The sequence below is a fragment of the Daphnia carinata genome, chromosome 7, assembly GCF_022539665.2.
Source record: "Daphnia carinata strain CSIRO-1 chromosome 7, CSIRO_AGI_Dcar_HiC_V3, whole genome shotgun sequence".
In the NCBI taxonomy this organism is placed as follows: domain Eukaryota; kingdom Metazoa; phylum Arthropoda; class Branchiopoda; order Diplostraca; family Daphniidae; genus Daphnia; species Daphnia carinata.
Genome location: NC_081337.1, coordinates 3,373,985 through 3,389,806, shown reverse-complemented (window position 1 = coordinate 3,389,806; position 15,822 = coordinate 3,373,985). Strand labels below are relative to the sequence as shown.

General features: G+C 38.1%; 4 protein-coding genes and 1 long non-coding RNA gene across 6 annotated transcripts; 1 reads left to right on the top strand and 4 right to left on the bottom strand.

Moving 5' to 3' along the window:
* Window positions 1–200: 200 nt before the first annotated feature.
* Window positions 201–5,082, bottom strand: LOC130695570 (uncharacterized). 2 transcript variants are annotated; one of them, XM_059496091.1, is made up of 4 exons: window positions 4,929–5,082; window positions 4,676–4,850; window positions 3,490–4,105; window positions 201–493 (listed from the first exon to the last, which is right to left on the bottom strand). In XM_059496091.1, exons 1-4 carry the CDS (start codon window positions 4,930–4,932, stop codon window positions 416–418), a joined length of 873 nt encoding a protein of 290 aa, XP_059352074.1. In that variant the 5' UTR covers window positions 4,933–5,082; the 3' UTR covers window positions 201–415. The 2 variants fall into 2 exon arrangements, with proteins under 2 accessions (XP_059352074.1, XP_057374713.1); XM_057518730.2 differs by lacking the exon at window positions 201–493 and adding an exon at window positions 3,092–3,426.
* Window positions 5,083–9,284: 4,202 nt separating this feature from the next.
* LOC132088176 (transforming growth factor-beta-induced protein ig-h3-like) lies at window positions 9,285–10,239 on the bottom strand. Its single transcript, XM_059496320.1, has 4 exons — window positions 10,123–10,239; window positions 9,900–9,993; window positions 9,583–9,827; window positions 9,285–9,518 (listed from the first exon to the last, which is right to left on the bottom strand). Exons 1-4 carry the CDS (start codon window positions 10,237–10,239, stop codon window positions 9,285–9,287), a joined length of 690 nt encoding a protein of 229 aa, XP_059352303.1.
* A 691-nt stretch (window positions 10,240–10,930) lies between these two features.
* Window positions 10,931–14,852, top strand: LOC132088132 (uncharacterized). Its single transcript, XR_009421384.1, has 2 exons — window positions 10,931–11,065; window positions 14,804–14,852. It is a non-coding gene; the product is annotated as an uncharacterized LOC132088132 (long non-coding RNA).
* On the bottom strand, window positions 11,094–15,809 carry LOC132088131 (uncharacterized). The gene is made up of 4 exons (XM_059496092.1): window positions 15,546–15,809; window positions 15,141–15,474; window positions 14,948–15,084; window positions 11,094–11,207 (listed from the first exon to the last, which is right to left on the bottom strand). The coding sequence occupies exons 2-4, from the start codon at window positions 15,456–15,458 to the stop codon at window positions 11,195–11,197; spliced, it is 468 nt and encodes a 155-aa protein (XP_059352075.1). The 5' UTR covers window positions 15,459–15,474; window positions 15,546–15,809; the 3' UTR covers window positions 11,094–11,194.
* LOC130695475 (transforming growth factor-beta-induced protein ig-h3-like) lies at window positions 12,584–13,978 on the bottom strand. Its single transcript, XM_057518608.2, has 6 exons — window positions 13,862–13,978; window positions 13,647–13,740; window positions 13,332–13,576; window positions 13,075–13,273; window positions 12,808–13,014; window positions 12,584–12,736 (listed from the first exon to the last, which is right to left on the bottom strand). Exons 1-6 carry the CDS (start codon window positions 13,976–13,978, stop codon window positions 12,615–12,617), a joined length of 984 nt encoding a protein of 327 aa, XP_057374591.2. The 3' UTR covers window positions 12,584–12,614.
* Window positions 15,810–15,822: the final 13 nt, after the last annotated feature.

Sequence of the window (15,822 nt, the reverse complement as noted above, 5' to 3'; positions counted from 1 at the left end):
CGCTATGTGGTCCCAGCACTGTGAGTTGATAAGTCGGCTCAATTTTTTTAGATTATGTTTTCGTCTTATGGTATATAGCTCGCAATACTAGGTCGAATAATTATTTATCCTGTTACTGGAAAAGCCATGAAGCCAGACAATTGTATCGCTTTTGAATTGAGTCAATTTTGCCATAACGTATGGCAAATCACATGACAGGTAACTCATGCGAATTGATACACCTTATCGTCATGATAATCGTTCATGGAAATAGAAGACCGATGAAAATTAGGAATTTTCCAGACTGACCCGATTGCCAGATTCTGACTATGTTTTTGTTCAACATGGGCTGGAATCTCAAAAGACACTTTAAGGGGTTCCGTTTTTACAGTTTGGCATCTATTAAATAATGTATTGCGGTTTTCAAGTTCTCCGGTTAGCTGATTTCCACCATTACTTCAACGCCTTGAACAATGCGCCCATCCACAGTATGCATCCAGACCATAACATAAACCTGGTAAGAACAAGAAAAATGAATATCTAGAATTTGTAGTAAATTAAATTACATGGAACTGACTTCTCTCTTTGGCGGTTTCACAGGGAAACTAGCAGTTATCATATCGATAAAAACTTTGCCGAAGAATTCAATGGTGATTTTCTTAGAATGGACAGATTTCGACCATTCGATCATGTGATATACGAAAGAGACGCAACTTTGTCCTCCGTAATAAAATGGCTCTTCGTTTTTATACCGCAGTTTAGGTAGAAACGTGTACCTTGTTTCATCAAGGTCTTCCTCACTACGCCTGCTCGCCAATTCTTCACGATTACGGATCTTACAGCCTTTTTCAAGATTCACTTCCTCTTTATCTATTCCATTATAGAGAGGAATCTTTCGTAAAGTCTATCCATGTCTCTGCACGTAGCAATCGTGACAGACGGTAATTTGTGATCGGGAAATCTGTTGCCTTCCTCCTTGCAATCAAAGTCCGGATGGAAGATGATACAGGCAGGAGCGCCCAAGAGTTTTTCGATGTCGCTAAAAATTAAATTTATACTTCAATACCACTATCTGATTTTCTTTCAGAGTTGGCCAATTTGATTTAGCAAAAGCTGAACGATTTGTGTCAAGTATATTCACTATACTTTTGATTTGGTCAAACCAGTTTACAAATCCAAGACAAATAACACGAAAGAAAATGAGAAAATTGGAAGAACATTGCCATTCAAAGCAATTATGATAATCATAACACTTTTATCGGCATCACTTTCTCTTGTTATTTTTCTTGTCTCCTCTGCAACAACCAAATCCGAAATCCAACTCGTTTCCGTCGACCCTTAAATTATTTGCTCCAGTTTGACGGGCTTCACCCGTATTAACCAACCTTTTTTTTAATAGAAAAAAAGAACATTACCATAAGCTACGTAAAATACGAGTGAAAATAAACTATTTTTGTTCGAAAAATTCTAGTTAAAATTAAGTGTTTACAGATAGTTACTAACAAAAAACAATCGGCATTCAACACAAGTTTTTAACTGCAATTTTATAAAGTAGAACGCTACGGAAGTGATACGCTGTAAAATATTTACCTTGGGAGTTGCCTCTCAGAATGCTGCGATTTATCGAGTTCTTCAGTTTTTCCCGACACGGAAATTAATTTAAAAAGCAACAGCACGACGGCGACTAGCAAAATTATTCCCATCATGTCATCTACGAGTCAATGGGTAAATTTTAACCTAATAAGCTTTAATTTGACTTTAGGACTCAACAAGAACGTTCTCACTTACCCATGGCTGTCTGCAAACAAAAGAATTGCCAATTCGGTTAATTGAATATTGTTTTATTAGTTGCTCGATAGAAGCCTGGCATTGATGTATTGTTCGCTAATTGGCTTCAAGATGTTGTAACAAGCTGGCAGAACAGGAAATCTTGGCTAGATTTAGAACGAAATGCAACAGTTATTGACGAGTGTGTTCCTCACGCTGACTCACGAAGTTGTTTACAGAAAGGAGTGGCTTCCGTGTTGCTACGTGACGCTGCGCGGCTGCCAATTTATTCGATATTCGCTGCGTGCGTGTATCAAGCGTGACTTCTCTTCGCGGAATCATGAGACTACTTTCGATTCATCTCAATTTTTCTTTAATTAAAAGCTACTGGAATATACAGGACAAACGCATGACATTAAAATGCAACAGTAAGTGGAACAATATGCTAAATATATTTGTTTATTTAATATTTCTGTAATTTCTGTCGCCATAATTTTTTATAGCCTTACAAAATTGCAGCGTTTTTTTCTTGCAGTTTATTTACGTAATCGACATTTTTGTTAATGTGATGGCCTTCGCAATAACCCTAAAAAAGAAAGAAAAAAAGCTAACCCACACCCGTTTTTAAGGGCAGACGTTGTGTGGTCCAGGTGTCCGACTGATACGTTTTTAAGTATTGCTTTTTCTTATCCATTCCTTCTCGTTGAAAGCTTTTCCTCCCATTTCTCAGAACATTTTGTAAAAACGAATTTTTTTTTCTCTTGTTCTTTTTTTCTACTGAATCGCCCATTTACTTTACTGGACTGCGCTGGGCAAGGTCGTTTTTAGTTTTGTCGTGGCAAAACGCCCTATTTTTGCACGTTTGAAATCGATGAACCTTTCTAACAGCAGTTAGACGCATAACGGAGATGAACCTCATTATCGACTATAGTGCCACAAAGGATAGAAACTTCCATCAGCCCAGTTGTGTATAGACGTTGCTAAACGAGTGAAATGTTATTAATATCGCTAGTTATTCCGGGTTGAAAAACTGTGAACGAGAAGAGCGTCAAGTTGCGGCCATTGGTTGGAAAGATGATTACTGTAAGTAAACCATAGCAGTTATGTGTATTAGATATTTAAGAACGTATGGACGTTATTTGTTGATATTTCAGAACTTCATTTGAGTTGGTTTGTTTCCTAATATACCTGTTGTGCTGTTTATTGCCCACACTCATTGTGGATTGATAATTTTTTTCAATTGTTTTAGATAATGTTTATGCCTGATATACCTTGCGATGTAAAGTCGGATTGAGATGTATACTCTTGCTGGAAAAGCCATTCGGCCAAACGATTGTATTTGCCCTCGAATTAGCATACGAGTTAATTTATCACATGGCAGGACAAATCGTTGGGCAGGTTACTCATGCATATTGATATACTTGTTCCCTATTTTGGTTCACAGAAAAGAGACTCAATGAAATCAGGAACTTTCCATATAGATCCAAATCCGAGATTCGTGGTATTATCTTGTTCAACATGAGTTGAAGTTTCATAAGAAAGAGTGAGAGGTTCTGTTGTGACCTGTCTCTTATACAAGTTAGGGTGTGTTAGTTCTCCGGTCCATTGATTTTCCATCATTCTTTCAACGCCTTGAACAATTCTTCCATCAACAGTATGCATCCAGACTTGAGTATAAACCTGGTAAGAACAAGAAAAATTAATATCTTGATTTTATTTTTAATTGAATTATATGAAACTTACCTCTCTTTTCGGTGGCTCCAAAGGGAAACTTGCAGTTACTTTGTCGAGAAACTTAAAAAGTTTTCCAAAAAATTCGATTTTGACTGTTTTGGAGTCTGAATATTTCGACCATTCGATCATGTGATATACGAAGGAGACGCAGCTTTGTCCACTGCGATAAAATGGCTCTTCGTTTTTATAACACAGCTTTGGTAGAAACGTGTACCTTGTTTTATCAAGGTCTTCCTCAATACGCCTGTTCGCCAATTCGTCACGATTACGGATGTTACAGCCTTTGTTAAGGTTCACTTCCTCTTTGTCTATTCCATTATAGGCGAGGAATCTTTCGTAAAGTCTATCCATGTCGCTGCACGTAGCAATCGTGACAGGTAATTTGTGATCGGGAAATCTATTGCCTTCCTCCTTGCAATCAAAGTCCGGATGGAAGATGATACAGGCAGGAGCGCCCAAGAGTTTTTCGATGTCGCTTTTTTTGCGGCTGCTTTTCTGAGGCCAGAAACTCATGTAGTACTTGTTGGTTTGCAGCGAAACATGGCCGTATTTGTTGTCCTCGTCTGGAAGCCAAACTCGGACTAAAGGATGATCTAAGTTGTATTTCATGTCCGTTATCGTGCGTCTGTAATAATGTAATATAAATAATTTTGAAATTTCGAAGTTAGGCATTGAAATGTCTGCTACGACATAATTGCTAAAAATTTATTTTTAAATTTATACTTAAATATTAATATCTGATTCTCTCTAGGAGTAAGCCAATGGGATTTTGTAAAAGCAGGCCGTAGTTTATTCAACTGAATTGGTTAGAACATAAAAAATTTAAATAAAATAACTCGAAAGGAAATTATAAGGAGATAGGAACAACGCATAAGGAGAATCGCAGATTTAACATATAACAACTTTACAGTAGGTTTATAAATAATGGTACACGGTTAACTATTTTCTAACAAAACATTCATCCAAAAATAATGTTATTTTATATCGTTTCAAGTTGTAAAAACAGTCGTTTGCTGCTTCGTTACTGAGTTCTGTTTAAAAATAGAAAAGAGCCCTGGCTTTTCGTACCAAATGTCAACGACGTAAAAGGAACAGTCTTTTTTTTACTAAGATCAACTGTATAATCGGTTTTAATTGCATTTTTCTTCAATTTAAACGATACGTTAGTAATGCGATTTTAGCTGTCAAAGTTTACCTTTCGGACTGCCTAGTAGGATGCTGCGGTTTGTTGTGTTGTTCAGTTGATTGAAGATAAAAAAACATCAAAAGCACCATTATGAGGATGATGCAAAAAAGAAAGCCATTTACATTTTTGTAAAGCCACAGCACGGCGACGGCGGCGGTGCACAAAAGCATTTTCACTGCATCATCTACAAGCCAATTCAGAAATATTAGCCTAGTCAGCTTGATTTTGTTTAAAGAATTAATTGCAGATCGTTCTCACTTACCCATGGTTCACGAAACAAGGACTGCTAATTCGGTAATATAGTCTGTTATTTCTCTGCTGTATTATTTATGTCACTAATTGGCTTCAACATTAATGAGCTGGCAAATTCGGAACAAAGTTCTTCTTTGAAATGCAACAGTGATACTCCAGGATGTGGCTCAAAGTGATTGAGTTTGCAGAAGAAGGGGTTCCCGAATAGCTGCGTCATGCTGCGCTGATGCCAATTTATTCAATTTCCGCTGCGTGCGTGCGGTATTCAACCGTGACTAGTTCTCGGCCCGAATAACCGGAGACCCAGCTTATTACCGGAAGGTACTGGTGCGGCATACGTAAACTGTACCTTCAATTCACCTCAACTCTTCTTCATTAAAGTTAACTGGAATGAGCAGAGTAAACGATTGACGATGAAATGCATCAGTAAGTAAAACAATATACTAAATATTGGTATTGTATATTTCTTTTTAAAAAAATTCTATCACCATGTTTCAGTTCCATTGCCAATCATTTGAAATATGCGTTATTAATACAGCCGGTTGAAGCACGTTTCTTCGACTTTAATAACTGAATCGATAACGTGCACAACTCCTTCAAACACCGTTATGTCCGGCTCAATGATTTGAGCATTGCTCACGGTAATGCCATCTATTTGAATATAAGAAATCAGTACATAATTAAGTTGTTTACTAGTAAATGATAGACATTTGGTCTTACAGGGCGTATTGTTAATATCCAACGGGACGCCTGAAAAAACGACGAGGGGGCCGTTAGTGAGTCCGGCTGTGTAAAACGTTCCAGAAGCGACGTGCATGTTTAAAAGAACAACCAATTTGTCTAGGTCGGCAAAAATGGAATCGAGAACACCAGGTGGAAGTGCTTTGAATGCGGCGTTGGTCGGAACAAACGTCGTTTTCGGACGAGCTGGTACAATAATATAAATAAAATGTCGTACTGTTGATTCCCTGAAGAACTGAAACTAACCTCTGAAATTATTTTGGGCGAAGCCAAGTTTTTCGAATATGCTTAGGAAGATGGAGAAGTCTTTATTGCTTTTCAAAAAATTGATGATGGTGTTGTTGGGCGATAAGTCTTGCGGATTGAGAACCTTTTCAATGGGGTAGATAATGTGTTTACCTATCGGTATACCTCTTAAAAGTGGTACTCCGTTAGCTGTTGCAATCTATAAAATTACGAAATTGAAATCTGGTGAAAAAAACCGAATTAAAACTTTCAATTATTTACATCTTCGGTAGCAAACGAAGGCCCTTTGTTTCGGTATACGTTGAAACGCATAACTTCACCTTGCGCAGTGTTTACAGTTAGTTCGACAAAGACGGCAGCCAGGAGACTGCAGGGCTGCCTGAAAAGCACCAGATGATAAAGAAGAATGTCTCTCAACAGGTTAATATCCTTCAGAATGGCTGCTAGAACTTTGGGTTCGATAGCTGCGAAGGCTTCATTCTTCGGCGCCAATACGATGAAAGGTCCTATATTCACCGGTAGCAAATTAATGAATTTTTCTTTAATTTAATTAAAAGTAATTTAGGAAATAAGCATACTGGCTTCAGAAAAACGTTTTTCTAAACCAGCCTTCACGATCAGCTCGACGAACGTTGTAAAGCCATTTTTTCTGAGAGCAGTTAAAATATCTCCCTGACAAAATTAATGGTGACAAAATCAGTAAATGGCACTCTGGTTATCCATTAGACTACACAGCTAAATGCTAACAATTTTATAATTTTAGGACGCAGCTTTAAAAATTGATTTTTGGTTTTCATTTACCGATTGTTGCGGATAAGCTGGTTGAACGGCGTATCCTGAATCATACTGATTTTTCGTAGCGTAATCAGATGCCGTAACGTTAACTACAAAGAAAGCAATAATCAGTATTAACTTCATGCTTGAAAAACAAACGTTTCTTTCAAACAGTGGCTGTATCAGACACTGATTGTCTTTTACTCGAGCAATTCCTTTTTATACTGAAAAATGTCTAAGCATGAGGCATTGCAGTCATTGGCATTTTGCAAGCACGCTGTTGGTAAACATTTTGTCAACCTAATGTTCAGATCTATTTTAAGGCTTCCATTCAAAATAACGCAATCGAATTTGGACATCGGATCGTGAAGGACTCTTGGGTTCTGTAGTATAGGTAAACACGATTTTTTTTTTTACTCTGCAAGGATACCTTGTACTTAATTTCGAAATTAGGTTACCTAGTTAACACAGCTGATTAGCGTATGGTAATCGAATGGCTATTTCTGTCTCATCCTATATATTCAGGTTAAATTAAATCAATTAATTGAGTTAGCGAAATCGATTTCTATCTCTATTTGAAATTCATTCAGACCTTGTAATGCAAGAAAGGATGCCCTTGAATGTAACACGGGTGTTGTTTGGTAAATTGTTTAGTAAACGAAAACGATAGGTCTACATAAAATGAAGAAAACTTGGTTTATTCTGAAAAAAGCACTTGAGAGAACAAAAGCAAACGATGCAAAATGGCGTCATTCTCGTAGGGAAGGGCTCACAATTGCAAGGCTACTTCCTTCCTTACCCATCCTTTGAGTTAATGGCGCGTCCATCAGAACAAAAGCTCTGCACGTGCATTCAGTGCTGCACCGTCGTTGCTGCAACGTCGCCGTTTCGACGAGTGAAAGATTGAGGTAAATGGTTTGAAAGAGTGTTTTAGTCATTGAAGTAGACATTCTATAACAGTGTCTCAACCGGATAATCAAAGAAATGTATCATTATTAAGTGTGTATATTGTAAAAGACGACTGATATACAAAAGTTTGGGATTGCAAAGACACGGTCGGATTAATAGGGTAAAATGGAGGAGTATTAGTAATATAAAATGTTTTAGATTAACCGGAAAATATTTTTTAGAAAGAAATAAAAGAAGAAAAATTAAGGCAGTACACACCGGTGACAGCAACCTACAGAAATCTCTACAGAAGATTGAAATTCTAATATATCATTTTGTTGATTGGTGTGGTGGTGAATCTACTGACCTTGTCTGACTAACTGTTACTTCTTCCACATCTGCAGCATTGGCCATTTCATTCTTGTAAACCAATTGCTCCCAGACCTGATTATGTAAATATTTTAATCATTAGAGTTAACTTTCATTTGCCATTTCTTTACCTTATCAAGGCGGTCCATAAAGGGAGAGACACCACGCTGACAGAGGATGGATCCAATTCCGTCACGATCTTCAATGCAGTCGCATCGCTGTCACGGGCTAGGCTCACCAGAGACTGCCACTCGACAAGTAAAGATGTCGATAAACTTCTTAGTGTGCAGCAGTTGTGAAAAGCAACATAAGACAATTCAATTTAGCCGGCCAGACGCAGGAAGGCCTTCAATTCCCACGTACTCTGCCCGTCTACGAATCGGCCTTCGAATCTCAAACGGGCCAAACTGCTGTAATTGATATTTGATGAGATTATCCTCTTAGATTGCAACATGGGAGTGTTCACGTCCAATTGTCCAGTGAATTCGCTTCCGGCAGTTTGTTAGGACACGGTGTGAGATTTGTGTACGGTGATGAAAGAGACGGAAGCCTGAAATTGACGAGGTGAACGATAACTCATTTCGAAGTTGATTGGATTGTGGGATAATTTCAAATCTGGTAAGTTCGAAATTCATTCAACGTTAATTTGATTGCCTCTCGTAACGAGAGGCAATCAAATTGGTACTTTAGTACCGGAAGGTACTTTTAGTACCGGAAGGTACTAGCGCGACATTCGTAAAATGAACCATCAATTCATCTCAGCTTATTTTTCATTAAAACTAACCGGAATGATCAGGGTAAACGATTGACGATGAAATGCATCAGTAAGTATATATTTAATCAAATTCGTATAATATATATATTTTTTTAGATTCTTTCGCTGTGTTTTCAGTTTCATTGCCCAGCATTTGAAATATGCATTGTTAATGCAGCCGGTTCAAGCAAGTTTCTTCGACTTGAATAACCGAATTGATAACGTGTATAACTCCTTCAAACACCGTTATGTCCGGCTCAATGATTTGAGCACCGCTAACGGTAATACCATCTATTTGAATATTAGAAATCAATAGGTTATTAAATTGTTTAGTAGTAAGGGATATAGATATTTGGTCTTACAGGGAGTTTTGTTAATATCCACCGGGACGCCTGAAAAAACGACGAGGGGGCCGTTAGTGAGTCCGGCTGTGTAAAACGTTCCAGAAGCGACGTGCATGTTTAAAAGCACAACCAATTTTTCTAGGTCGGCAAAAAAGGAATCAAGAACACCAGGTGGAAGCGCTTCGAATGCGGCGTTGACCGGAATAAACCACGTTTTCGGACGGGATACTACAGTAGTATAAGTAAAATATTATAATGCCGATTTGCTGAAGAAATGAAACTTACCTCTGAAATTATTTAGAGGGATGCCTAATACTTCGTATATGCGTAGAAAGATGGAGAGGTCTTTGTTGCTTTTCAAAAAATTGATGAAGGTATTGTTGGGCGATAAGTCTTGCGGATTAAGAACCTTTTCAATAGGGTAGATCATGTTTTTACCTTTCGGTATCGCTTGTAAAAGTGGTACTCCGTTAGCTGTTGCAACCTGTAAAATTACGAAAATGAAATCTGGTGAAAAAAAAACTGATTACAAACTATAAATGCTGTACATTTTCGGTAGCAAATGAAGGCCCTTTGTTTCGGTATACGTTGAAACGCATAAGTTCACCTTGCGCAGTGTTTACAGGTAGTTCAACAAAGATGGCAGACAGGAGGCTGCATGGTTGTCTGAAATGCACCAGATGATAAAGAAGAATGTCTCTCAACAGGTTAATATCTTTCAGAATGGCTGCTAGAACTTTAGGATCGATGGCTGCGAAGGCTTCATTCTTCGGCGCCAATACGATGAAAGGTCCTGTATTCACGAGTAGCAAATTAATGAATTTTTCTTTAATTTAATTAAAAGTAATATAGGAAATAAGCATACTGGCTTCAGAAAAACGTTCTTCTAAACCAGCCTTAACGATCAGCTCGACGAACTTTGAAAAGCCATTTTTTCTGAGAGCAGTTAAAATATCTACCTGACAACGTTAATGATGACAAAATCTGTTAATAGCAGTTTAAGTATCCATAATACTATACATCTAAATACTAACAATTCTAAAATTTTAGGACGCAACTTTAACAATTCATTTTTGGTTTTCATTTACCGATTGTTGTGGGTAAGCCGGTTGAACGGCGTATCCTGAGTCATACTGATTTATCGTACCGTAATCAGCTGCCGTAACGTTAACTACAAGGAAAGCAATAATTAGTACGAACTTCATGTTTGTAAGAGAAAAGTTTCTTTCAAACAGAGGCTGTATCAGAGACTGATTTTCTTTTGCTCGAACAATTCCTTTTTATACTGAAAAATGGCTAAGCATGAGGCATTGAAGTCATTGGCATTTTGCAATCAAATTCTTGGTAAACATTATGTCGCACTAATGTTCAGGTCTATTTTAATGCGTCCACTCGATATAACACAATCGAATTTGGAAATTGAATTGCGAAGGACTCTTTAATTTCTGTATAAGGTAAAGCAAATTTCTGTCTAACTCTGCAAGGCTCCCCTGTACTTCACGTATCGAAATCTATCTCTATTTAAAATTCATACGGGTTTGTGATGCAAGAAGGGAGTACCTCGAAGGAAACACGTCTGTTTTTGACAACTCTAATTAAAGAAAATGATTGGCCTTTATTTTAAAAAAAATTTGGTTTAGTCTGCAAAAGCACTTGATTATAGAAAAGCAATGCCATGGATGCAAAATGGCGTCATTTTCGTAGGGAGGGGTTCGTAATTTCAAGGCTACTACCTTCCTTACCCATCCTTTGAGTTTGGGCGCGTTCTTCTTCAGAACAAGAAACTCATGCACGCACATTCAGTGCTGCACCGTCGTTGGTGCAATGTCGACGTTTCGTCGAGTGAAAGATTGAGGTTTATGGTTAGAAAGAGTGTATTAGTTATTGAAATAGTCATCCTATAACAGTGTCTCAATAGGATAATCAAAAAATTGTATTAGTGTTTATTATGTATATTGTAAAAGACGACGAATATACAGAAGTTTGGGATTGTAAAGACACGATCGGATTTATAGGGTAAAAAATGGGAGAGTATCAGTAATATAAAATGTTTTAGATGCCAGAAGATATATTTTTTTAGAAAGAAATAATAAAACAAAAATTAATGCAGTACGCACTGGTGACAGCAACCTACAGGAATTTCTACAGAAGCTTGAAATTCTAATTTATCACTGGTGATTGGTGTGGTGGTGAATCTGATGACCTTGTCCATTGATTCCAGCAATGTGTCTTGGATCTGACTAACTGTTACTTCTTCCACATCTGCAGCATTGGCCATTTCATTCTTGTAACAAATTGCTTCCAGACCTGATTTCGTAAATATTTTAACCATTTGAATTAACTTTCATTTACCATTTCTTTACCTTATCAAGGCGTTTCATAACGGGAGAAACACAACGCTGACAGAGGATGGATCCAATACCGTCACGATCTCCAATGCAGTCGCATCGCTGACACAGGCTAGGTTCACCAGTGACAGCCACTCGACGAGCAAAGATGTCGACAAACTTTTTAGTTTGTTGCTGTTGCTGGCCAGGCATCATCTTCTTCAGGTCAAACAAGGTGCCGTTCGTCTCTAAAGCCAATGGAGTGCAGAAATCCTTGGGCATAGCCAACTGGCGTCCCTATTTTTGATCACCTTTCAAACTGCGGATGTTTCGCATCGTGTTAACTCGTTCAGCATCAATTCCGACGACGTTCTTTATCCCAGTATAAAAATTTGCAACACATATTCATGATTGTTAGTTTATCTTTTAATGAATTTTATCTTTAATTCATCAGAACTGTTTTTGCCTTTCACTATGATATCACGTCGCGGTTGATGTAGGTGAAGTTGGACATCGTTTTGAGTCAACAGGGTCATCGTATCAGCGTAAGAGCTGGCCTGACATTCGTTTCCGCCACACGAGACCAAAACAAACTGTCGGGAAACTCCGACTCGGTACGGTAAATTAACAGCGTAATGTAAAGCTGCATGGATGTCCGATGTTGCAGATTGTTGATCAGCCAATTTCAAATCTTCCAGAGCCAATTGAATTCCTTTACGATGAGACCAGATCTGTCCTCCATCAGCCGTACGGATGTGGGGTTTCTAGAACACTTCACCTCCACGTCCCCCGTAACTAACATCAGCGAAACGATTCTGCTGGATGCCAAGCTCTCAAGGCCCCATCGATAGCAGCGAGCAAAAGCGAAAGTCGAGTCGCGTTGAGACACGGTTTCTGATCGACGATGAAAACGACGTCAGCCAAACGCGGGCCGTCATTCTGGAACGTCTTGGTTTCACCGGAAACGATGATTTATCGAAGTTGGAATTTAATTCAACGGTTTCATGACTGCCACGTTTCTCGTAACGGCTCGGTACTACCACTAGTATCGGAAGGTACCAGATACGTAAAATGAACCATCAATTCATGTAAACTTATTTTTCATTAAAACTAACCGGAATGAGCAGGGCAAACGATTGACGATGAAATGCATCAGTAAGTATAAATTTAATCAAATTCGTATGACATATATTTTTTTTTAGATTCTTTCGCTGTGTTTCAGTTCCATTGCCCAGCATTTGAAATATGCATTGTTAATGCAGCCGGTTCAAGCAAGTTTCTTCGACTTGAATAACCGAATTGATAACGTGTATAACTCCTTCAAACACCGTTATGTCCGGCTCAATGATTTGAGCATTGCTCACGGTAATACCATCTGTTTGAATATTAGAAATCAATAGGTAATTAAATTGTTTAGTAGTAAGTGATATAGATATTTGGTCTTACAGGGAGTTTTGTTAATATCCACCGGGACGCCTGAAAAAACGATGAGGGGACCGTTAGTGAGTCCGGCTGTGTAAAACGTTCCAGAAGCGACGTGCATGTTTAAAAGCACAACCAATTTTTTGGGGTCGGCAAAAAAGGAATCGAGAACACCAGGTGGAAGCGCTTTGAAGGCGGCGTTGGTCGGAACAAACCACGTTTTCGAACGAGCTGGTACAGTTGTATAAATAAAATTTTGTCATGCTGATTTGCTAAAGATATGTGACTAACCTCTGAAATTATTTTGGGCGATACCCAATACTTCGTATATGCGTAGAAAGATGGAGAGATCTTTGTTGCTGCTCAAAAAATTGATGTAGGTATTGTTGGGCGATAAGTCTTTTGGATTGAGAACCTTTTCAATGGGGTAGATAGTGTTTGTACCTATCGGTACAGCTTGTAAAAGTGGTACTCCGTTAGCTGTTACTATCTATAAAATTATGAAAATGAAACCAGGTGAAAACTGAAATAAAACTTCGATGACTAACCTCTTCGGTAGCATAGGAAGGCCCTTGGTTTCGGTATACGTTGAAACGCATAACTTCATCTTGGGCAGTGTTAAGAGTTAGTTCAACAAAGATGGCAGACAGGATGCTACAAGTTTGCCTGAAAAGCACCAGATGATAGAGAAGAATGTCTCTCAACAGAGAAATATCTTTCAGAATGGCTGCTAGAACTGTAGGATCGATGGATGCGAAGGCTTCATTCTTCGGCGCCAATATGATGAAAGTTGCTGTATTAATCGGTAGCAAATTAAAAGGTTTCTTTAATTTTACTAAAAGTAATTTGGAAAATATGCATACTGTCGTCAGAAAAGGTTTTCTCTAAACCAGCCATCTCAATCAGCTCGACGAACGTTGTAAAGCCATTTTTTCTAAGAGTTTCCAAAATATCTAGCTAACAAAATTAATGTTAAGTTAATAGCACACAGGTTATCCATTATACTGAACAGCTACATGCTAACAATTCTAAAATTTTAGGACGCCGCTTTCACAATTCATTTTTGATTTTCATTTACCGATTGTTGCGGGTAAGTCGGTTGAACGGCGTATCCTGAGTCATACTGATTCTTCGTAGCGTAATCAGCTGCCGTAACGTTAACTACAAAGAAAGCAATAATTAGTATAGACTTCATGTTTGAAAGACAAAAGTTTCTTTCAAACAGTGGCTGTATCAGAGACTGTTTTTCTTTTGCTCGAACAATTCCTTTTTATACTGAAAAATGGCTTGGGATGAGGCATTGAAATCATTGGCATTTTGCAATGACGCTCTTGGTTAACATTATGTCAACCTAATATTCAGGTCTATTTTAATGCTTCCACTCGAAATAACACAATCGAATTTGGAAATTGGATTGCGAAGGACTCATTAGTTCTGTATAAGGTAAAGCGAATTTCTGTCTAACTCTGCAAGGCTCCCCTGTACTTCACGTATCGAAATCTACCTCTATTTAAAATTCATACGGGTTTGTGATGCAAGAAGGGAGCACCTCGAAAGAAACACGTCTGTTGTTTGACAACTCTAATTAAAGAAAATGATTGGCCTATATTTAAAAAAAAACTTGGTTTAGTCTGCAAAAGCACTTGATTATAGAAAAGCAATGCCATGGATGCAAAATGGCGTCATTTTCGTAGGGAAGGGTTCGTAATTCCAAGGCTCCTGCCTTCCTTACCCATCCTTTGAGTTTATGTCGCGTCTTCTTCAGAACAAAAAACTCATGCATGTGCATTCAGTGCTTTAACGTCGTCGATGTAACGTCGTCTTTTCGACGAGTGAAATATTCAGGTAAATGGTTAGAAAGAGTGTATTAGTCATTGAAATAGCCATTTTATGACATTGTTTCAACAGGATAATCAAAGAAATGCATTAGTGTTTATTGTGTATATTGTAAAAGACGACTAATATACAAAAGTTTTGGATTGTAAAGACATGGTCGGATTTAAAAGGTAATAATTGAAAGAGTATTAGTGATATAAAATGTTTTAGATTAACTGGAAGATATATTTTTTTTGCAAGAAATAATCAAACGAAAATTAATGCAGTACACACCGGTGACAGCAAATTACTGGAATTTCTACAGAAGATTGAAATTCTCATTATCACTTTGGTGATTGGCGTTGTGGTGAATCTGCTGACCTTGTCCATTGGATCTAGCAATGTATCTTGGATCTGACTAACTGTTACTTCTTCCACATGTGCAGCATTGGCCATTTCATTCTCGTAAACCAATTGCTCCCAGACCTGATTACGTAAATGTTATAACCATTTGAGTTAACTTTCATTTGCCATTTCTTTACCTTATCAAGGCGTTCCATAACGGGAGAAACACAACGCTGACAGAGGATGGATCCAATTCCGTCACGATCTCCAATGCAGTCGCATCGCTGACACAGGCTAGGTTCACCAGTGACGGCCACTCGACGTACAAAGATGTCGATAAACTTCTTAGTTTGTTGTTGTTGTTGTCCAGGCATCATCTTTTTCAAGTCGAACAAAGTTCCGTTCGTTTTCAGAGCCAATGGAGTGCAGAAAACCTTTGGGATGGCCAGTTTGCGTCGCAATTCTCGATCACCTTTCAAACTGCGGATGTTTCGCACCGTTAACTTCTTCAGCATCAAATCCGAAGACGTTCTTTACCCCGGTAAGCAAATTTGCATAAAATATTGACGATTGTTAGTTAATTTTTTTAATTGAAATTTTACCTTCAATTCAACAGAACTGTTTCTGCCTTTCACTATGATATCACGCGGTTGAAGTAGATGAAGTTTGACGTCGTTCTCAATCAACAAGGTCAAAGTATCGGCGTAAGAACTGGCCTGACATTTGTTTCCGCCACACGAAACCAAAACAAACTGTTTGAAAGTTCCGACCCTGTACGGTTAATTAACAACGTAACGTAAAGCTGCGTGGATGTCCAATGTTGCATATTGTTGATCAGTCAATTTCAAATCTTCCAGATCCAATTGAATGCCTTTATGA